Source organism: Acinonyx jubatus, chromosome A3 (genome assembly GCF_027475565.1).
Source record: "Acinonyx jubatus isolate Ajub_Pintada_27869175 chromosome A3, VMU_Ajub_asm_v1.0, whole genome shotgun sequence".
NCBI classification, from domain to species: domain Eukaryota; kingdom Metazoa; phylum Chordata; class Mammalia; order Carnivora; family Felidae; genus Acinonyx; species Acinonyx jubatus.
In genome coordinates this window covers 43,002,573-43,025,899 of record NC_069388.1, presented here as the reverse complement: position 1 = coordinate 43,025,899, position 23,327 = coordinate 43,002,573, and the positions used below count along the sequence as shown (strand labels likewise).

The window sequence follows — 23,327 nt, the reverse complement described above, 5'->3', positions numbered from 1 at the left end:
AAAGTAACTGTCTTTGCATGGTGCAATTCACCCCTCAGAAATTTAGGGTTAGTGAACAGACTGTAAGTCAGAAGCACTAGCAATATTTGTGATGACAAAACTCACAGCTGATATGAGCAAATCATCACAGAAATTTTAAGGAAGTGGGAATGGAAGTTTTATATGATATAAATGCCACATAAAATATTACTGTGTATTTGTGAATTATTTAGACACCACATAGCAAGCTTCAGAAGACTCTCCCTAACTCACACCAACTGTGTCAGTTCATGAATAAAAACCCATGTCTTTAGGTCAAGGCCAAGAAAAGGGGGAGCTTGTGACTGTGACAAATGAAGCAGAGTGTGAAAAAAACTTCCCTCTGATTCCTGCTTTGCTTTCCCATTAGTGTGAGAAAAATCAGCCAAGACAAGTGACCATGGCTCTGTTGCTCCCGTAGTTACTTGGAAGGAAACAGAGTGATTAGGGGAAAAGTCAAGAGGACATTACAGGATTTATTATCCAGCATCTCCCTCCCCTTAAAACTGTCAGTGAATCAGGGCGCCTGGGCAGCTCAGTCAGTTGAGCGTCCAACTTCGGCTCAGGTCATGATCTCATGGTTCATGAGTTCAAGCCCCGCATCAGGTTCTGTGCTGACAGCTCAGAGCCTGGAACCTGCTTCAGATTCTCTGTCTCCCTCTCTTCCTCTCTGCCCCTCTCCTGTTTGCGCTTTATCTCTCTCTCTCAAAATTAAATAAACATTAAAAAAAAAAAAACCATCAGTGGATCAACAACATAACCTTCCTGAGCTCTCTGTTCTGTTCCTTTGGTCTGTTTATGTTTGCAAGCCAATTCCACAACACCCAATTATCACTACAGACTCTCTAATATATCTCAGTGTCTAGTAGTGTGCATCCTAAAGGTCATTTCACAAATGGACTTCCCTTTCAGAAGAAAGAGAAGGCAGAAAGCCATCTTAAGAATGTTCTCCTTCCTCACCATTCAGCATCTCCAGGATGAACCCATATGCTGACATGGTTTGAACCACAGACTATGTATAAGCTGAAAGCTCTGAAATGTATGGCCAGACCTTGCTCCTCTCTTGATTTCTGCTACTACGTACTAACTGGCCTGATGGTTCCAGCCTCACTCCCCATGGCTGCTGGAGTCATCTCCTTAAACTTTGCACCTGATCATGTCATTTGTATCTTTGAACCTTAAGAGGTTCCCTGCCACCTCAGGATGAAACCCAAATTTCCCAACTGCACATCAGACCCTTATGACCCATAATCCTATTTGTCTGATTTTACAGAAGCTCCCTGGATACCCCACTGCCCACTTGCATGCAGTGTTCTAGCCACTCTTCTCTACCTCTGTTCCAAAATTCTCTGTCCTTCCCCACACCAAACAGTGTTTGCATCTGCTTTTCTCTTGGCTGTGGCAGCTCCCACCTCGCCCCTCGTTTGCCCATTTCCACATATCTTCCCCTCCGCGGAGCCTCACATTCCCACCACCCCCACAACAAACCATGCTACAATTATTCCTTTGCTTCTCCCTGAACTTGTGAACTCCGGCAAGTATGAGGCTCTCAATAACGTGCTCACTGGGGGAGCAAACTTGAGCAAAGGGCCATCAGACAGCCAGATCAAGGTTTAGATGCCTCTGACCATCAGGCAGAGAGGGAGACTACTACTACAGTGAGCTGAGAGGCACTCCTGGGTGTGGAGGTGACAAGGTGCTGTGACAGGCAGAGCAAACTGAAGGATGGGGTGGGCAGCTATGAGAGGAGGTGGCTGCAGGTGACTGTGGTCCCCGCTGGAGCTGCCGAGAGCAGCAATGGAGAGGAGGGCGCAATGGCCAGGAACGGTTTGGGTGAGGCTCCAGGTCCGGATCACACATCTGCGAACACTCTGGAAATGCTCACAGTAGCGGCAGTTGTTAGCCGACAAAGGCAAGTGAGGAAGGAGAACACTCCAGGCCCATGGGTACCCCCAACCCGACCCCGCACCTCAACTTTTCTCTCCATCCAGGAAGGCGGCAGATTTCAGGAAGCTATGGATGAATGTCCATAAAGTGAATTCTGCCTCAAAAGCCATTCTGTTCTCAATTTGTTACCATTTGCCCAAAATGTCAGAAGATGGAGCTATGCAGGGAGGGGCGGCTCCTACCTGAGTTCCATCCTTAAGTCTACGGCTCCCGCTCAGAAGACACGTCGCCCTCTGCCCCGCTGCTGGCACTGCGGTCTTCTTTTCGGGGGGCGTTTCTTTCTTTGCTTGATTCGGAAGGCCCCTTGGCTCTGGTCTTTTCTTTCCTCTGCTGCTGTTTTTCAAGCTTTGACAGCTGATTATAAAAAGTAAAAAGATTTGTTTTACAAACGTAAACGTGTGCCTGTATATCAAAAACACTGATTACTTCCCACGTAGCAACCACTGAAAGTGCTTCTGTCTGATAAGCCTGTGTGCCGTAACGGTTCAGATGTGCCAAGTGGCCAGCAACATGTACGTTAGTCAGTCAGGCACCTCAGTCGTTGACACAGATTAGTCACGTGTGTGATCTCTCCGAACTTTCCCCACCCATAACTCATCCTGCCATGTGCTATTTGAAAATGGTCAGCTAACAGGCTTCTCTGATAGGCTGAGATGAGAAGAGCCCTATAAATAAAAGTCTTTTATCCGTTTTTTTTTCTCTGATGTTTCTCCAGCTTTTTCTAAGCACACTGTCTTCCCACTTACTGTTTTCTAAAGACTGATCAAAACACTCCACTATTTGCTGAAGATAACAGAGAAGGCTCCGAATAAAGTACATTAAGCACATTTAGACATCGTCTCAATTCTCAATTTATTCTTTGAGACTGAACTTATCCATAGCCAAAACCGCAAGTGTTCCTAGTAGGCCACGTGGTGGCTACACACGGACACTGGCCACAGGGAGCCCTCTCAGACTTCCTTCAGGCCGGCTGGGGGACATGCCTCTGGCACCCGACTCCAGAGGAACCAGGGTCCACTTCCTCAATGGAAACCACAGACTAGACAGTTGAAAGAAACTTAGATCATCTGACACCCTGAGCAACAGCAAGTCCACTCCAGAAAGGCCTGCTGAGAAACTTGTCAGAGCACATTGGCCAAGTGTGAGCCCACGGGATTTTCTTAGACCAAAAAAGCCATCTGTAACAAAGCCCGAGAGACAGCAACACCCAGTTTCATCTGCCTCCCAGACAAAGACTGCAAACATTTTATAGTTCACATGGAAAGAGGGGGAAACTAAATGAAGGGCTGGCTTCTTCTCCCTGCCGGTCCATGTCCCACATCCAAACACACAAAGAAAACTCACTACAAGCAACCTGCCATATCATCTCTTGATTACAGACAGACTGAGCAAAACCTTAAGATCAATCAACAATCAGCTGCTCTCAATTTGGTCTAGAAAAATCACATTTATTAATGGTTGACTTATAACACTATCTTTCCCACTTCCCATTTACCTGAAAAGCTCTAGTAAACAATGAGGTTGGTTAACATGCTAAGTAGATTTTGTGAATAAAGACATCACTTCACCTTTGACCCATCAACTCTCCTCCCAGATAACTCCTCTGGAAAAATTCTCATTCGTGTGCACAGGAAAGGCTCACAGAAATGAGCAATGCACTACTGTTTGTATCAGCAAAAACCCAAACAGCCTAAATGTCAACTGACATAAGGATAGATAAATGTAATGTGGTATATATACTCAAATAAAGCAATACCATAACGCAAATCTACATATATCAAAATGGGTAAATCTTTAAAATCATGTTATGCAATCCAAATTAAGTTTCAAAGGCTATATACAGCAGGATTCCATTTACACAAAACAACACTATATATTGCTAATGGGCTGATGCAGATATGGTATGAACTAGGTGAATACAAACCAATTTCAGTACAATAGTTAACTATGGGGAGACAGAGGAGAGAATGCGATCACAGTTGAATGAATATACATGGGTTCACACCATAACTGTCAACTTTTACTTTTAAAAACACACCAGGTATAGAACAGGGCTGCTGACCAGTGCTAGTATGTGAACTGCTTGCTATCAGCACTTAGACCATCCCACCAGTAAAATGCTTGCACCAGGATGTAAACCAACACATAACTTCCTTCAAGTCTTGCTGTGAAAGTATCAGCTACTGAACCATGTACTTGGTGGCATTTTTCTCTGTACTATTTTACCACAGATAAAGGAGGAATTTCCTATATCTAAGGTGACAGCCTTCCATCCCCATTCCTCTTTTGGAATTAAAATGCTCCTTTTCTTTATGAAATGATGAGGATAGTAGATGGGTGTCCTTCTGTCTTGCTCCTTTTTTGTTTTTGGCAAAATGATCTTGGATTGCACAATGTGAATGTACTTACCATTATTGAACTGTATATTTAAAAATAGCTAGGATGGTAAATTTTATGTGTATTTTATGACAATTAAAAAAACTTTTTATTGTGCTATATATAATTGACATATAATATTACAAGAGTTTCAGGTGTACACATAATGATTTGATTTGTATATACTGCAAACTGATCACCACGATAAGTCTAGCTAACAGCCATCACCAAAAAAAATTTGTTAGTGATCTTAGAAAACACAGAGTTGGCACTCTATGCTGGACGTCCCCCCCCCAATTTCTTTTTTATCTTTTTATATTCCTAGTTCATGAAATCCAAACATCTGGAAATCAGTGTTCTGCAGTGAACTGTGATAAGTTGCCTTCTGCTGCCAGCAGCTTACATTTACATCAGTGTCTATGTATGTGTTTATACATGTATGTATAATATATGCGTATCTATAGACAAATTATACACATACACATAGAAAACCATGAACATGTTCCAAGTTAGACACTAAGAAAGCATGATTTTTATTTTAAAAAGAGACTCTCTCCATTATGTTTCCCCTCTTTAGAGGTATAAATACAGAAAATGTGAACATCACCAATGACTTAACCACACCAAGCCTCCCCCCACTGCTAAGATTCAATCTCATGCAAAGGCCTGTTTGTCCCAACCTGTTCTTCACTTTCTGCTCTTAAATGCTGGTGAGAAACCAGACTCTGGGAGAGTGACAGGGAATCATTCCCAATTAAAGCAGGTTTCTCCGAGGTTCCTTGGGTACCTGCAGTACCTATCTGATGCTGCACTGACTCAGAGGTGCCATCAAAAGAGTGTGAGACTGTGGAAACATCGGTTTGACCTTTCACCCCAGCCCTGTCCCCTCCCACCACAGACCACACTTGTAAATCATGTGTGATAATTATTTAAGTGACAAGCATAGCCTGAGTTTCTATAAATGATGTGATGCTGATTCTCTAACATTATTTATCTTAATACAACCCAACCACATATGGTTCCATGCCTCAAAGTTCTCTGTGAGAACACTGTGAACTAACCTAATAAATTGAAGCCTTTTCTCAGAAAACTTGGAATCCAAGGCAGACAAAACTTGGAATTTGCATCTCAAGGCAAGAAAGCAGTTGGATTTTTTTTTTGTAAGAAAACAAATGAGAAAGAAAGAAAAAGAAGCAGAAAAGAAACTGGTAATGCATATGGAATTATGTAGAATGTCAACAGCTTTCAAATTCACAGGGAGATGCATGTCAAGGAGAATGTAAACCAGTACAGGCCCTGTGAACACATGATCCACAAACACTGAAATGGAGTACTTTTGGGTTTTTGTTTGTTTGCTTGTTTTTTAATTAACTGATGAGGGTGTCCATAATGCAAAGGAAACACTGTCCAAACCACACAGGCCTTAGTGTCATGGGGAGAAATCCAACCTTCCCCTGGGCACACAGACACTGCCAGGGGCCAGATAACTGTCCTATGGCCAGTCTGTACCTCTCATGGTAGATCTAGGCAAGCTGGGGGTTGGGGGATGAAGCAGGGGGGATGGGAATATCTAGATCCCAAACACCCCAACTCTTGATTAAATCCACTGAGAAAATAAAGGATTTTCTTTGTAGTTAAGATTTCCATGCTCAAATAGCAAAATGTAAGAATAAACTAGTTGAACACAAATACTAATGTAGGGCTTGCAAACCTACATACCTTGAAGGACCAGGCAGGTAGCAAAAGAGGGAAGTAACAAAGCATGAGACAACAGGGCATGGTGGAGACTGCAGCCACACTAGAGAGGACAAGCCCCACCTAAGGACATTCACATTTCTTTTTAAGCATCTGGACAAATGTAATGTCAATGAGGCAGATATGAGCCACCTGTTAGGAACCTCCACTTGGCACATCCACCTGTGTGATCCCATTTGCTCTGAACAACCCATAACAGTGGTATTATCATGAATGTCCCACAGAGAAACCACCGTCAGGGCTCCTGGATGGCTCAGTCTGTTAAGCATCTGACTCTTGTTTTTCTGCTCAGGTCATGATCTTGCAGTTCATAGGATCAAGCCCAACACTGGGCTCTGGGATGGCAGCACAGAGCCTGCTTGGGAGTCTCTTTCTCCCAATCTCTCTGCTTCTCCCCACTGCTTGCTTGCTCTCTCTCTGAGAAGAGAAGAGAAGAGAAAGAAGAGAAGAGAAGAGAAAGAAGAGAAGAGAAGAGAAAGAAGAGAAGAGAAGAGAAGAGAAGAGAAGAGAAGAGAAGAGAAGAGAAGAGAAGAGAAGAGAAAGAAGAGGAGAGGAGAGGAGAGGAGAGGAGAGGAGAGGAGAGGAGAGGAGAGGAGAGGAGAGGAGAGGAGAGAGGAGAGAAGAAAAGCACTATCAGTTGCTGGCACTACAGGTCTTCCCAGCTTCTTCCTCCCTCCCTGCTGACCCCAGCAACTTGCCACTTCAGAAGTGACAATCTCTGACCCTCCTATCTCATGGGCATAGTAATGGAGATCACAGCCAACAGGACCTGAGGGGCCTGCGGGGGGCGGGAGGGGTGCAGAGAAAGGTTTCTCTCCCTAATAAACACAGGTTTATCAACCAGCCTTGTTCCCAGCTGATTAATGTTGAGTTATTGTGTTTGAGCTTTCTGAATTCTTCAACCATCAAGACAGAAATGTACAGGCAAAACCTGCGGCAGCTTGTTGCTAAACCACCAAGGAGCTAGACCTGCATTTGGACGAGTTTCTCTTTAATTTGGCATAGAGATGGCCTTGAGGTCCCTGTGTATTTTCTAGCAAAGAAGATAAGAGCAAAGAAGGATCACAGACTGGCCTGCTGTATGCTACAGGCAGAGTGCCAAGGATTGACAGCACCCCCAGCTTTCTCTGCTTTAAAATGGGGATTATAATATTACTCTTCATACATATCAAGTGCTTAGAATACTGGCTTGTCATGAGTGGACATCACCAACCATATACCTGGTGGGCAGTCAGCCCCAGGAAGCCAGGGGGCCTGCTTGGTTTGCCTCTGTGTCCCTCAAACCTAGAATGGGGCAGGACTCCTAAGCCAGTGCTCAATATATGTCTTTTTTTTTTTAATGTTTATTCATTTTTGAGAGACAGAGAGTGAGCAGGGGAGGGGCAGAGAGAGGGGGAGACACAGAATCTGAAGCAGGCTCCAGGCTCTGAGCTGGCAGCGCAGAGCCCAATGTGGGGCTCGAACTCATGGCTGATGAGCCACCCAGGCGCCCCCGTCTTTTTTTTTAAGTTATTTATTTATTTTGAGAGAAAGAAAGCATAAGTTGGGGAGGGGCAGAGAGGGAAGGGAAGGGAAAGGGAGGGAAGGGAAGAGAAGGGAAGGGAATCCCAAGCAGGTTCTACACATTGTCAGCGCAGAACCCAATGCAGGTCTCGAACTCATAAACCGTGAGATCATGACCTGAGCTCAAACAGGATGTTTAACCAACTGAGCCACCCGGACACCCCTCAATATACACCTTAAATGAAGTTCACCAATTAAGCAAGAGAAGGCATGTGGCTCCCTGAAAGCAATGTGGAGTTTGGTGACTGTAGGCCTAGAGTCTGGTCCCATCTCAGCCACTTGCATGTTGTGAAAACTTACGCAAGTTACATAACCTAGTGAACACCCATATTCTCATTTAGTTCAGTGGGCATTTTATGAGACACTCTGTTTTCAGCTGCTAGAGCTATAAACCTACCTGAGTATGGCTTAAAGAGGAAGGAGCTGGATGACCTCACCTATAGGATAGTGGCGCCCCCAGCTCGGCCCTGCCACAGCTCTCCAGAGGCTTCTGCATACCTCTAGACACCCCTTCCTCATTCTGAGAGCTGCCACCATTGCAAAACTGCTCAAAGCAACAAGGTCTAGAGTTAGTTCTCTGATATCCCTGGCACTGATCCTCAGGAAAAGACCATGTCACCCTGTGTGGCCTGTCAACAGCAGTGGGAGAGGCAGGCCAGGCTGAGAGAGAGGAATCTAACCTCAGGCCCATTCACTGATACATGGCAGATACAGAGCAGGAAACAGTCTGCTGCCAGCATCAAGAGAATGCAGGCAGGACAGGGGCTCTCGAGGCCCAGCTACGAGCAGGAGGGGCGACCAAAGCAAGCAGTCAGTATCGGAGAATCACAGCAAGGAACACAGAGTAGCCAGAGAGTGGTGGGTCTCAAGGGGGGGGAAGCAAGCCCCAAGTTCAGGGAGGTCAGGAAGGAACTGGCAAAAGCAGGTCAGCGAGGGCCAATGGAAGCCATGGCTGAGGGTAGGGTCGGGTCAGTGTCCTGTAGGAGGGCTAAGAAGCCACATGAACTCCAGAGCCCAGCAGCATCCTCTGTATATTGATTCTTCAAGAACAATGAAGATTCTTCAGACACATGAAGGTGGAAAGCATAGGCAGTGCAGACCACCCGACCAGAAAACGACAGGCAGAGAGGACAGAAGAGAAGGAGAGGCTGAAGAGCAAGAGGCCAAGGTGGGGCAGGGACAACCCAGGAAAATACAAGAAAGAGTGAGGGGTGAATTCTGGTGAGAGTGCCCCACCAGCAGAAACCAAAGTGTCACCATCCGGGAATGACAGGTGAGTCAACACACTGCTGATGGGAACCATCACCAGAGACTTGGGGGACAGACCAGACAAAGCAAACGGCAGGCTGGGGTGCTGCTGGTATGTGGGAGCCCTAGGAACAAATGTTCCCCCAAGGTCCCCCCTAGCTAAGACAGCCACAGTAATGTGACTTGCATGGTGTGGCACACAAAACCCTGGATGAATGAGTGCAGAAATGAATGAACAGGACCTGTTGTTTGAAGAGTGACCAGGTGACAGCCCCAGAGAGAAGGGACACTCAAACTGTTGCTCATGTTACCTCTGTGCCTGAACAGCTCTTTCCCAGCATCTGGGGGGAAGGAAACAGTGTGAGGCCCCCACCCAGCAGCACACACTGAGTGTCAGCCCTACCAGTGAGTCTGGCTTCTGGGGCAGACAGCTGTCTCTTATGCAGGTAGCAGCTTACTGGAAAGCGAAAAGGAGGCACTTCTGAGCAAGCCACTTAATCCTCCACACCTCCATTCGCTTTTCTGTAAATGCTACATGGTTATCCACCCAGTCGGCCTGCCCAGGGCACAAGTGAGGACACAGTGTGGCACGGGCATACGAGCTGGCATGTGGAAAGCACCAAACACACAGGGGTCATTCTTACCTGCTCTGTCCTTTCACACACAAAACAGCACTTTGGAGGGATCTTCAAAGACTGATCATTTCACACTGTGGAATCTTCCAGTGTGACAATGTCATAAAACACAAAGTGAGTGGGTAACTTCAGGCTTCTGTGGACACTAATGAGCTGCCAGGAGTACCCTGATGAGAAAATCTGAGAGCTCAGTGCTGTGTGGGCAGTGGGACTCCAGGCTCCCCTAGACTCCACCCACTCCAGGAGAAGCTCAGGTGAGCGACACCCACGTGGGCTGGAAGGGTGTAAGCAGAGCTGATCCACATCTGTTGTTGCTGTCACCTCTGCCTGCTTCTCTGGGGAACATCCAAGCCTGCCAGGCCGCAAGGTGCCAGATGCAGGTTTGAAGGGGCCCTAGAAAACCGACTTCTTTACAAATCATTTCAGAACAAAACAGGTGCCCAAGAATTCTTGATGGAAGGATTACTCTTAGAGTGATGGTGTCTTAAACTTGCTTCCAATGTGGTTTGGGGTACTACCGGTGAAAAACTAAAGCTTCTTATAGATGTCCTCACAAGTTCCCACATGTCCCATGAAGACCACTTCACATATTCCCCTTTCTTCTTTTTGAGCCTACACTAGACAGAAGAGAGCATCTCTTTCCTCCAAGGCCCCATGGACATAAGCTGAAAATTTCTTCATGCTCGGGAAATAAATGACCCCTTAGATTATGACAACCAGTTTGCCACCTTTAGCATTCCAAGAAGTCAAGGGGAGATATGATTCCCAGATTGCTTTTGAGCACTACAGAGTCAAAGTCAGTCAAGAGAGAGCAAACCCAAGACCACATCCAGTCATCTCCCAGACTAAGAAGAGCACCAGGTCTCTGGACTCCTGGCCAAGCCTTCAGTCGACTTGCCCCTTTTAGGAGCAAATGTTCACCAGGACAGGAGCTCTTAGCCACAGGTCCAGGGCAGCAAACCTGGTCTCTATTCTTGCTAGGGCAATGCTGAGCCGGCCCCCATGGCCCCATCTTTGAGTTATTTTAATGCTCGTTATTTCCTGCCAGGCTATTCTGTCCCACATATGAGCAAAATCTAATTAGAGAGTGAAGAAAATAACAAAAGAAAAACTCAAGCCCCATGAAGTCAGTTACTATGATTTTTATAGACCGCAGTGTAGATGGAAAAGTTCTGTTCCAACCAACCCCTTGCAAAGATTCCAAGAAAGTCTTATGGTGCAAGTTATAAAGATCAAATGTCTCCTCTGCAATCACTTTCTAAAATACCTATTATTCTGAGGGCGCTGGCCCACACCTGTGGCCCTGTCGGTGTCAGGAGGCACAACTGGGTCATCACAGGATGCTGCAAAGGAAGGACATGCCCAGCCAGGCTCCCTTAGAAGTAAGGACATGAGTTAAAGGGAAAAAATGCCCCAAACCAATCAGCCCCCTTAACTCATTTCAATAGTTTTAGAACTTTCCACAATGCTCTTTCCTAAGTGTCCAGCAACTCCCACTGCTAGTAAAAAATGTCCTGACTCTGTCAAGTCATTTAAACTGCCTGTGTGATCTTCACTCACCCTGCAGATAAACAGAACAAGCTGACACTAGATATAAGCTTTGTTGATTAATAATTCCAAGGTAATGTATAAGTAAAGCACTGTAGAATACAGAAATATTCAATCAGCAGTGAACCTCCTGAGGGTTAGACTGAATTACTGGACTTCCCTGTGCCTCAGTGTGCTTTCCTAGACCACATAAACTGGGAGGCAACCTTGCATTACTACCGTGGAGATGCAGTAGAGCCCAAAGGGGCTAGCACAGTGATTGGAGCCGTCGGCTACCCTTCCAGAATGGACTGGGACACCTTTAGAAGTGGATTCTTCAGGGAATGGCACTCTGGGAGGGGATACTTCACCTACTAGTGCAACACTGCAGATCAACTTGGTATAGACTCACTTTGCCTTCAAAACAGGGACTGGAAATCCCTCGGCCTCTCCTTGTTTCTTTTTACTGCTTACAGGTGAGAGTGGCAGAGGGTGCAACGGGGAAAGAAGAGAAGGCAAATTCCAACCAGCAAATGATATGGATAAAAATTTGAGAAGAAAGAAGTGTGAATCTACTGTGGAATTTTAAACAATCTGTAAAACTTCTACAGACTGTCTCTAATTGACCAGGCCATTTTCAAAAAAGGAACTGGAATTTGTATTTGGGCAATTTGTTTTATCAAATTGTAATGTGATATAATTTAGTATTATGTGATAATTCTGAAAGCTTTTTTTAAAAAAAATTCCTTCTGTAATGGAAAACCTGACAGAACATTCGAAGAAGATGTTTCCATATACACCACAGCGTCTGCCATTATGTCAACTGTCGTGTTATTTTTAAATCAACGGGCTGCTTAATAAAAACATTACGAAGCAAAGTACACACATGGTACCTAATTTTCATACATTATTAACTCTGCTTGAGGTTTTTGTGGGAATTAAAAAAAAAAGCAAGCAGGCAGGCATCTGTTCCCATCTGAAATCGTGCAAGCTAATTTTATTTTCTAATTCCCCATTGTTTACAAAAACCCTCTTAGGCATGCAAAAATGACGGAGGGTTGAGGATGGGGGTGAACAAATAGTTCCTATTTGGTCTTTCCTATTATTTCTACCTAGTTCCAAATGGTCTTTCCTATTATTTCTACCTCACTAAGTCTCCTTCGGTGTACTCTCTCACCACGCAGGCACACACTTTAGGCCCCAGTGGGGCTTATTTTAGGCCACTGTGGGATGTACCAAGGGCTTCAAGGTCAACCCAGGCATGTGTTTCTCTATCGGTGCAGCTGCCCTCAGATCTCCAAGTTAGTCCCCTGCAGCAGATGCTACCAGGGCCCGCCGTGTCCCCCAGTCCAGAGGTCACTGCAGTGTCAGCGGGCAACGGCCTGTAAGCCCATGACTTCCGACCTGCAACTCTCTGCCTCAGGACACCCCCTGGCCATGGGCAGGGGTGAGGCCTGAGTGCAGGGCAGGCCAGAATAATCAGGAAGTCAACACCTCTAGGAGTGAGCTCAGTCACCAAGAAATGAGACTTGAAGGGTTCAAAACCTCAGCTTCCTCACCCATCATGCCAACTCTGAAATATGTTCTACATAGTCCCCCAGAGGGTCCCAGGGATCATCAACACAGCCTTAATAGGCTTTTCTCTGTCCTGTCTCACTATGCTTCCTGGAAGACCTCCCAAATTAACTACCTTTATCTAAATCCTCTTACTCTAGGAAGACCCAAACCTGAAACATTTCAATTCTTCAAAATAAGCCACGTTCTAACGTGATAATTCACTATGTGTAACTTGTTACCTGGCCCCCTACTAACCAGTATCCTACACTGGTTTACACACTTGGACACTGGAAGGCAGTGGCAATACTTAGGATTCCAACCCCACTCACAGCCCTAAATGATGCAGACACGTGAAGGGACAACTGAGCAAGTCAGGAGTGTAATCCTGTGACATTTTATTACATATACTGATGTTGTGAACACTGATCACCCATCTACATGGCACACTCCATATTCTAGTAGCAAGGGTTTTTATTATGTTGCAGTCCATTGCCTAACTCTACTGGAGAACAGGGTATCACTGCACTTCTAACAATCCTCAACTTTTCATTGTATCAGTGACCTGGGCTTTTCCTTCCATGGGGGCTAATTTTAAAATTTCAAGAGTTACGGAAAAGAAGTAAGCACTTCTCCTCCACCATAAGGGAAGGAACAACCCACAGCATTTGGGAGTCCAGAGGCTGGCCGTCTTCCACTCCACACAGCAAGCAAATGGGTTCTTTCCTCCTCCGTGCCTATGTGTATTTATTGTTTTTTAGGCCATAAGCTATGTGAGGGCAGAAATAACAGGCAACTCTTTGGTCAACATCTACTTTAGAATGAAGTCAACATCTATCACGCTGTTGGCACATGTCTGGTTCATAATCATGAACTGTAGCAAAGTTTAAGGAGACACTAAAGCAATTTCAGTCTTGCTATTCCAGGGCATAATTGGTAACAGAAAACTGTTCACAAGCATTTCAAATCAATAGTGTTCTTTAAATGATTCAAAATGTTTCTTCAATTTGCAAGTCTTTAAAAAGGGGGAGTGGGACATTTTCTCTGCCCCACTTGGTCTATATGTTGTACAAATGCCAATGAAGCAGATTGGGAACAGTGAAGAATTACTGTACAAAATAACAATAATCCAGAAAAGAGGAAGACATTGGACCCAAAGAAACAGTGGACATTCTCTGGGAAAGAAATCATGGCCAGGCTTAGGCAAGATGAGGGATTGGCAGCCTGGCGAGTGACCCATCCATGGGGACCAGGGTGAGGGTTTCAGAGGTGGGTTCTCACAGAGGGGATGCCTGGCAAACAGCAGTTTGGGAGAAGGAGTAAATACAGTACTTTCAGTAAAATTTCAAGAAGAGAAAGACAAGTTCATACTCCCAGAAAAGCAAAAGGCTGAAAAGAAAAAAAAAATCCTAAAATACAGTTTGACTCTGTGGTAACTAACAGTTACAGAGTCATGACAGTGTAAACACAATTTATTAATTTAATTAAAAATAATGTTATCAGGGGTTCCCGGGTGGCTGAGTTGGTTAATTGTCGGACTATTGGTTTCAGCTCAGGTTGTGATCTCAGGGTTCGTGGATTCGAGCCCTCCAATGAGCTCTGTGCTGACAGAGTAGAGCCGGCTTGGGATTCTGTCTCTCTCTCTCTCTCGAAAGTAAAGAAATAAACCTAAAAATATATCAAGAATAAATAAATTAATAATTATGTAATACTAGAGAGATGGAGAGGGTAGGAGGTGAACAGTGCTAAGTAGCATGAAATAATGCCAGACTTTAATATATTAAGAAACAGTAAAAGGTTATTGTTTAGGGATAGAGAAGAAAGTATCAAAGGAAATAGCTTAAAATATGCTAAAGCTGCTCATTTGGGTGGATGAGGAAAAGCAGGCAAAGGGAGTTATTACCTGATTTTTAATTATGCACATAATTATTTTATTTTATTTTACATCCAAATTAGTTAGCATATAGTGCAACAATGACTTCAGGAGTAGATTCCTTAATGCCCCTTACCCATTTAGCCCATTCCCCCTCCCACAACCCCTCCAGTAACCCCCTGTTTGTTCTCCATATTTAAGAGTCTCTTATGTTTTGTCCCCCTCCCTGTTTTTATATTATTTTTGTTTCCCTTATGTTCATCTGTTTTGTCTAAATTTTTTTTTAAAAATGTTTATTTATTTTTGGGAGAGAGACAGAGCATGAGCAGGGGAGGGGAAAAGAGAGAGAGACACAGAATCCGAAGCAGGTTCCAGGCTCTGAGCTGCCAGCACAGAGCCCCATGCGGGGCTTGAACCCACGAACTGTGAGATCATGACCCAAGCCGAAGTTGGACGCTCAACTGAGCCACCCAGGCGCCCATGTTTTGTCTCTTAAAGGCTTCATATGAGTGAAGTCATATGATATTTGTCTTTCTCTAATTTTAGTTAGCCTAATACCCTCTAGTTCCATCCACATAGTAGCAAATGGCAAGATTTCATTCTTTTTGATTGCTAAGTAATACTCCATTGTATATATATATACCACATCTTCTTCATCCATTCATCCATTGATGGGTATTTGGGCTCTTTCCATGCTTTGGCTATTGCTGATAGTGCTGCTATAAACATTGGGGTGCATATGTCCCTTCAAAACAGCAGACCTGTATCCCATGGATAAATACCTAGCAGTACAATTGCTGGGTCATAGGATGGTTCTATTTTTAGTTTTTTGAGGAATCTCCATACTGTTTTCCAGGGTGGCTACACCAGCTTGCATTCCCACCAACAATGCAAAAGAGATCCTCTTTCTCTGCATCCTTGCCAACATCTGTTGTTTCCTGAATTGTTAATGTTAGCCATCTGACAGGTGTGAGGTGGTATCTCATTGTGGTTTTGATTTGTATTTCCCTGATGATGATGATGTTGAGCATTTATTCATGTGTCAGTTGGCCATCTGGATGTCTTCTTTGGAGAAGTGTCTTTTCATGTCTTTTGCCCATTTCTTCACTGGATTATTTATTTTTTGGGTGTTGAGTTTGATAAGTTCTTTATAGATTTTGGATACTAACTCTTTATCTGCTATGTCGTTTCCAAATATCTTCTCCCATTCTGTCGGTTGCCTTTTAGTTTTGCTGATTGTTTCCTTCGCTGTGCAGAAGCTTTTTATTTTGATGAGGTCCCAGTAGTTCATTTTTGCTTTGGTTTCCCTTGACTCTGGAGACGTGCTGAGTAAGAAGTTGCTGCAGGCAAGATCAAAGAGGTTTTTGCCTGCTTTCTCCTCAAGGATTCTGATGGCTTCCTGTCTTACATTGAGGTCTTGCATCCATTTTGAGTTTATTTTTGTGTCTGGTATAAGAAAGTCGTCCAGGTTCATTCTTCTGCATGCCGCTGTCCAGTTTTCCCAGCCCCACTTGCTGAAGAGAATGTCTTTATTCCATTGGATATTCTTTCCTGCTTTGTCAAAGATTAGTTGGCCATACGTTTGTGGGTCCATTTCTGGGTTCTCTATTCTGTTCCATTGATCTGAGTGTATGCACATAATTACTTTAATAAACAATTTAAAATTTGTTTAAGAAAGAAAACTCATACAGTGGCTATAGTAACAGATCCAATACCACACAAAAAAAGTTAATGATTCAGGAAAATGAAGTCATATAATCCTTCCAATATCGAGAGAAGAGACAATAAGAAAAAGCAGAAACTTAGAAGTCAGCTGCAGGACAAAATTTGTAAAAGAAGAGATCAGAGCAAATACAGAAAAAACAATAAGCAAAGCTATCACCAGAGGACAACCTCAGCTATGGAAAGGCTCAAACATGTCCTAGGAGAACCAACCATGAGAGAAATTTAAAAGAAATCCAGAGGGCACAATCTTCTCTTCCATGCCACTAAATGCCACCAGGGAATCAGGACACAGGAACAACTAACAAACAGCATGTTGGAGCAATGAAAGACTGACTGCATGATGAAAGACGAGTGGACAAAGGGAAAGAAGAAAGCCAACCAAGCATCAGGACAATGCCTGCAGGGTCTGAGGGTAAAAGACAGTGACCCAAATATTCCCTATTGACCAGGATGTCTGCAAACATGCACGTATTCAGAAAGTATTACAGCCATTCCTATCCTTAAAAGAAAAAAAAAAGTGTAAATAAATTACTCATAGAATTGGAGCCTCTTGAGAGAGTAATAATGGAAACTGTGTTAAGTAATGTAACCAATAAAGTGAGTTATATAAGTTCCAGAACTAGCTAGTGAATTAAAAAATGCAAATGAGAAATGAATCAAACTTATCAGGATCCAAAAATCCAGACTCACATTTTTTTAAATGTGAAGAAATGCAAACACGTAATAAGTTTATGAAAAAGATGTCCAACTTCACTAGCAATTAAGTTGACGCAAATAAAAACAGTAAGATACAATATATGATTATTCATCAAGTTGCCAAGGATTAAACAATGATAATACTCAGCCTTTGAAAGGGTTTTTGGAAAAGAACATTATATATTATTGGTGATGGAGACTGTAAATTTGGGCCTTTGGGGCAAAAGTTGGCAATGCCCATTTCAAAGCACTAATAAGCACAGTATGACCCAGTAATTCCACCTCTTCAGATCTATCTTGTGGAAAACAAGTGGCTTAGTACACAAAGATAACATGCAAAAATATGTTCACTGCACTGGTTTTTACAATAGTTAAAACTGTGGGGCAACCTAAAACTCTACTATAAAAGGGATTCTTTAAATAAAGTATGGGACATTCTGTACAAATTGATTCACCTGATTTGAGGTGTTACTATAAAAAAGCCTGTGACTGCAGTCATCAGAAGCTACAATTCTCATCTCTTTATCCTTAAACAAGAAAGCCACACACTGCCGCTTAGTGATACACATGTGCCTAAAGCCATTTTGAAAGAGAGGAACAGAGCTGACTGCCACAGGATGTGGTACAGTGGTCATAGCCAGGCAGGTGAGGTAGGAGACAGTGGTGAAGGATGGAAACAGGAAGGCCCCCTGAGTAGGGCACATGCTCTACTCTTAAGCTAGGAGGCAGATCCTTGGGTGTTCATCTCAATGTACACACATGTGTTTTATATACATTCTCTTCCAGCTATCAAATATTGTGTAATAATTTTTTTAGAACACAAGAGTGACGACACTTCATCTTTAGTCACTCCTTTGCCCAAACAGTTCCAACAATCTGACTTGCCTCCAAAGAGAATATCTGCAGAGGAAAAAACTCCTGGTCACAAACTTACAGTTCTCAAGGATACAGCCTATCAGAGAAAAGGAAGTGCTCTTCAATAGTATTATTCTGACACTCCCAAGGATTCGACTGCAACTTCAGCTCCGAATGCCCCTGCAACGTGGCGGGGCTTGCTTACTTAGTCTCAGCGTCCACATGCAGAAAACCCACTAGAATCCAGAACTGTAGTAGGCAAACTTTCTCTGAAATCTGATGATTGCTATCATTACTATTTACCTCTATAAAGAAATGTTAGCAAACCACCACTAAAATGCTCATGAATGCCATTTGTGTGGGAGAAAACATATTTGTACTAAGCATCAGCTATAGTTTCGGTACAAATGAAAGCTGCTCCACCCCGCTTCAAGATAAACTTGTAACTGGGCACAACTCATTTTTCAGGATGCTATCAGGAGTATCCCCTCCTGAGAGGAAATTTGCTAACAATGAAATCAGAGAATAGAAGCATTGCTCATCTAGTGGTCCTACTGTTTTGATTCCCCTGCCTCAAAATACATATATTACTAAACAGACCCAGGGAACAGTATAAATGCTTCTCCTAACGCATCAGCCCCACTCTGCACTAGGAGGAAGACCTATTGCATCCTAATCAGGTGCTGTTGTCAAGTTTCTTATGCCGATAAAGTCCTAAAAAGACAACCTTTGGTTATTCTGCTTCCCTCTACTTTCTAAATTCCCACATCCAGACACCAAAAGAAAAGAGGCTGAGCGGCAACAACCTGTTTGGAGATGGGCCCACCCAGCTTCCCCGGCCACTCCAAGATGCTCCAAGCACTTCCTGGGAGTTAGACGGAAAGACAGACTCTCTGGTCCCACCCAGACCTGCAGTATCAGAGTCTGTGTTGGAACAGACCCTCCGGGGGTTCATGTGCACCTTAACTTTGAGACACACCGGGCTAAAGGGCTTATCTTAATCTGAGGATGTAGAGGAGCACCGTCTTCAATTAGATCGCAGTGAGCCAATTTGGAGAGGGGCTAATGGAGGTTATGGAGGGAAGAAGTGACTCCCACCCCCACTGACCAAAAGCCATCCACCCCACTGTGACTGCCTTCCATCTTCCCACACCTCCCTGGGACCTTTCAGCCAGTTTATCCCACCAGCCTTATAGTTGAGGGGTTGCTACTACTCACTAAGTGGTCTATGCCAGACAGGGAGGCAGGGGGCTACTAGGGGCTCATGAGACTCTGAGTCAATGACTTTCACCAAATCGAAACCCCTCCAGGCCTCTCCCCCTCCACCCCTTGTAAATACATAAACACACTCTGTTCGAAGCTCTGGCTTTCTTTCCTGCGGCCCCATCTCTCATCCAGGAACTCCATTCCATGGTATACACAGGCCCCTCTTCTACAGTAGCCTCCCCTCTGCCTTACCTTAGGCCACCTGTCCCGTGTGGATAATGCTCCCTCCGAAGGCCCCCCCAGGGCAGAACTTCCACTCCACCTTACCCTCCTGCCCACCACCCACTAGGAGGCCTGCCTCTCCCTGCTTCCCTTCCTCCCCAGGCTGTCCCCAATGTATTCACTCCACCCCAGGAAGGGCGGAGTTTATAAGCTGGGGCCACACCACCTTCTATCCTTCTTCTTCTGACCTCCAGACAGAGCCCCCATCACAGTCTCTGGCCCAGGCCTCACTATCACCCTGGGCAACACTATTTCTAATCAAGGTCCACCCAGCTTCCCAACCTCGTAGTTCCCAGGGCTCCTTATTCCAATAGCTACCCCCTACCCAGAATTCTCACCTTCAGAAGAGTAAAACTCGGTATGCCACTCTCAGCCATCAGCACCTAGGCTCTGATTCTCCCAAACTCTCCATTTCATTTCTCTTGGCTCTTGGCTTCTTCCTTCTCCTCCAGCCAGTCACACTGCCCATGGGAACCCCTCTTTGACCAATATGACCAACTTTTGTAACTTTTCAAAAAGCAACTACCACCACCACCACCATCAGCCCCACAGAAGGGAGATGCTGAAGGCAAGGGATTCTAGGCCTCCACACCACTGTCAAAGGTAGCTCCCTTTAATCTGTTTTCTAAACTCTGGTTCTGCATGGGATTTTAGCTAAAACCCAAGATTCCACACCTAAAGAAGTGTGGAAAAGACTTAGAGAGTTCTGTAACTACTTAGCGATATTCCCTGCCTCATCTTGTCCCCTTCACACCTTTTCTGTACTCAGCAAGAGATGTAGTCAAAATGACAGTTCAATAGCCTGCAAATAGCACTCCCTAGCAGCATTATTCATGATACCCAGCAAGTGGAGGCAACACAAATGTCCATCACCTGATGAACGGGTAAAATTTGGTATGGCCATCCAACAGAGTATGATTTGGAAATAAAAGGACTAAACTAGTGATACATCCTACAATGTGGCTGAACACTGAAAACATTATGCTAAGTGGAAAAAAAAAAAAAAAAAACAGGCACCGAAGGCCATATATTGCATGATTCCACTTACATGAATTGTCCAGAGCAGGCAAATCTGCAGACACAAAAAGTAAATGTGCTGTTTGCCTGAGGCTGGAGATGGAGGGAATGGGGAGTGACAGCTAAGGGGTACTGAGTTTTGTGGTGATGGGAGTGTTCTAGAATCCATTGTGGGAACATACTGAACATACTAAAAGTCACTGAATTGTACACTTTAAGTGGGTGAACTATATATGAATATTATCTCAATAAAACTGTTGAAAAAATAAAGTCACTCCCCATTTAGAACCTTTCCAAGGTGCTCCATTTCCAAAGGACCAAGTCAATGCTCCTCAGTGCTTTACAGAAAGTTCTCCATGAACTGGCCTCAAACTGCTTTGTTTCCCACTTTCACCTTGTCTTTCATGCTCTAGGATTTCTAAACTCTCCCAACCCCACCCTATCACCCTGTTTCCTGCCCAGGCCTATGTCCATGCCTGGACTCTCATGCTACCCCGCTCCTAATGATCTTCAAAGCCTCAGCTTCAGCATCTTGCTCTTCTCTGGGAGATTGACCAAGAACCCTCTTCCAGGTTCCCCGAGGAGTGTAGCCCCCCACGTCCCAGGGGCTCAGAGAGCATGCAGTCTGGCCTGCAGCTCTAGAGCTCACAGTTAGCTCCGACCAGGCCTACGTGCATGCAATCAAGCACGGGGCCCGATACCACCACCCTGTCCCAGCACACCTAAGGAAGGGCCACACCATCCCCCTACCCACTCCCCACCACCACAGGCTCCAGCACACAGAAGCCAGATACCATCCTCACAGTTCTCAGCTCACAAGGCCAACGAACAGGCTCCTGGAATATGAAGATAGTAATTTTCCAATTTCAGTCTCCAACATTTCCCTTCTCTGGGAAAGTCACTCCCAAGTTCCTTCTCCCTACCCCTCCACTGGCAATTAACTTCTTAAGAAAACACTGTGTCCCCATCTCCTTAGTCTGGACTGGGAGCAAAAGTACAACAGATGGCAGTAAATCATACCAAAGCCACAGAGCTAAATCTGGATCCTCCTCAGCAGGCAAAGAGGCAACTATCTCTACTGAAACCACCTTCCTGAAGGTGAATTCCCAATCATCCAACAGAACATCCCTCAGAAACACCTCTAAGGTGTCACTCTCTTCACATCCATGCACAAAGCACTAAATTTTAGTGCCGGCAGCTGATGTGTACACTGATAACTGGCTGAATTATGTCAGCACCCTGTAAGATTGTGGATTGGCATGCACCGCCCCCCCCTTCATTGATGGTACTTAGGGTGTTAGATCAGTTTACAATGCAATTTCACAATGAGAATTAATGTAAATATGGACTCACAGGAGGACAAAAAAATTGCGTGGCTTTCAGTGATTAGATCAAGATCAGGAACATTTCTGGACAAATAGATGAAGAGTGAGTCTGATGAAACATGAAAAGAAAATGCCTCCGCTGTCACCAGAAAGGTCAGGCCAGCAAGATAAATGTCTAAATTTCAGGTTCTATCAGTTATTCATAGACTGGCTCTGCCAGAGGCCTTCCCACCCCACACCCATAAATTCAGAAACATCCCTGAACCCGTGAGGACCTTGAACAAGTGAACTTGAGGACAATCCAATGTTTTGGCACCAAGCGACCTCCTCCACTAAAACAAAACCATCCAGATGGAGGCAGCAGCACACAGAGATGCCAGTTCTCTAGAACCAACCACAGCACCCATCTGCCTGGAAAGAGTCTGAGAGTAGAGCGGAGTGAGGAAGGCATTCAGGGCTCCTTGACGTCTGCCTCCGACCACCTAGGAAGGTCCACCTGAATTCCAAGGGACAACCACCACACCAGACACAGACCAAGATGTGGGAATGAGAGTAAGCGTTGACCATGCCTTAGAGGTTTCTGCCAAAGCACAGTATAACTGGGAAGCCGAGTCTGAGAAAATGCTGATGTAGTATGATAATGACACGGACTGTTGTCACCCAGAGAGAGATGTGAGTCAACTGAAAACACACTGTGACTAGGAGCTGAGGTCTAAGGAGTTGAGGTCTAACCTGAGCCAACCTGGAAGCACCTCAGAGAGTTCAAAGTGAGACTATCATGGCACCTCACTCAAGATGACTACAGTGTCTTACAGAAAATGTCATCAAAAAGTGGCTCCTGCCAAGGCATGATGAACTTGTCAGGTCAGAGAACTAGAGCCAACAGAACTGGGCCTGATAGAACCAAATTACACCAAATTTCTGACTTCCCAACAGAGGCTTAAGAATAGGTTCATAACTATTTTCTCACGAACTACAAATAAAAATATAAATCCATTTATCATCTGTTCCATTACTAAAAAAAAGGAGGGGGCATGCTAGTCCAATTTCTATTATTTAAGAACTAGCTTACTCTGGGAGGGCGTACAACAGGTCGCTAATGCTTACAGATCTCCTTTTTTGGAAATCTTACACAAAAAATGAAATAGATCCTGATTTATCTGAAACTAAAATAATATTTTCAAATACTTTAAGTCTTGCCAGAGGAAGGGAGGGCTCTTCTTTTTAGGACAATTTGGGGGAAAATGAAAAAATATATACAATTTAGTGCACATTACAGATCCCAAATCACATTCTAGGTTAGCAACATAATATACAAACCATGACTGAGCTGTAGGGTGATATTCACATTATTGTCTGTTTTGATAATATTTACCAATGGAATTTTGAAATCTAATATCACGTAGTAGGAGCCAATTTATTAAAAACAATCAGCAATTATGGTGGAAGAACTGAGGTTTCTGGCCATGGAATTCTCAAATAAGGCTGAGGACAAATCACAGACAAAACACAAAAGGTCAGGGAAAACAAGTTTTGGACCACCACCCCAACCTCTGTTTCCTAGCTTTTTCTTTTCTGAGCACTTGCAGGCCTACATATCCACTCCTTTTAGGTACGTGATTCTTACTACAGATTTCTGAACATTGTGAGGCTTCCTGGACTGAAGCACGGTTTGCTGCCTGGTGCTTTAATTTTTATCTTCTTGAGCGCAGCCCTGTCTTTTCA

General features: G+C 44.4%; 1 protein-coding gene across 3 annotated transcripts in view; it reads right to left on the bottom strand.

Annotated features, from left to right (window-relative positions):
- DTD1 (D-aminoacyl-tRNA deacylase 1) overlaps window positions 1–23,327 on the bottom strand; it is a 193,813-nt gene that overhangs the window by 13,473 nt on the left and 157,013 nt on the right. For all 3 annotated transcript variants that reach the window (XR_003423880.2, XM_027069496.2, XM_027069495.2), the window contains exon 5: window positions 2,148–2,319. Coding sequence is in view for 2 of the 3 variants with exons in the window: in XM_027069496.2 (XP_026925297.1) it covers window positions 2,167–2,319 (153 nt within the window). In the remaining variant the exon portion in view is untranslated. The remainder of the gene's footprint in view (window positions 1–2,147; window positions 2,320–23,327) is intronic.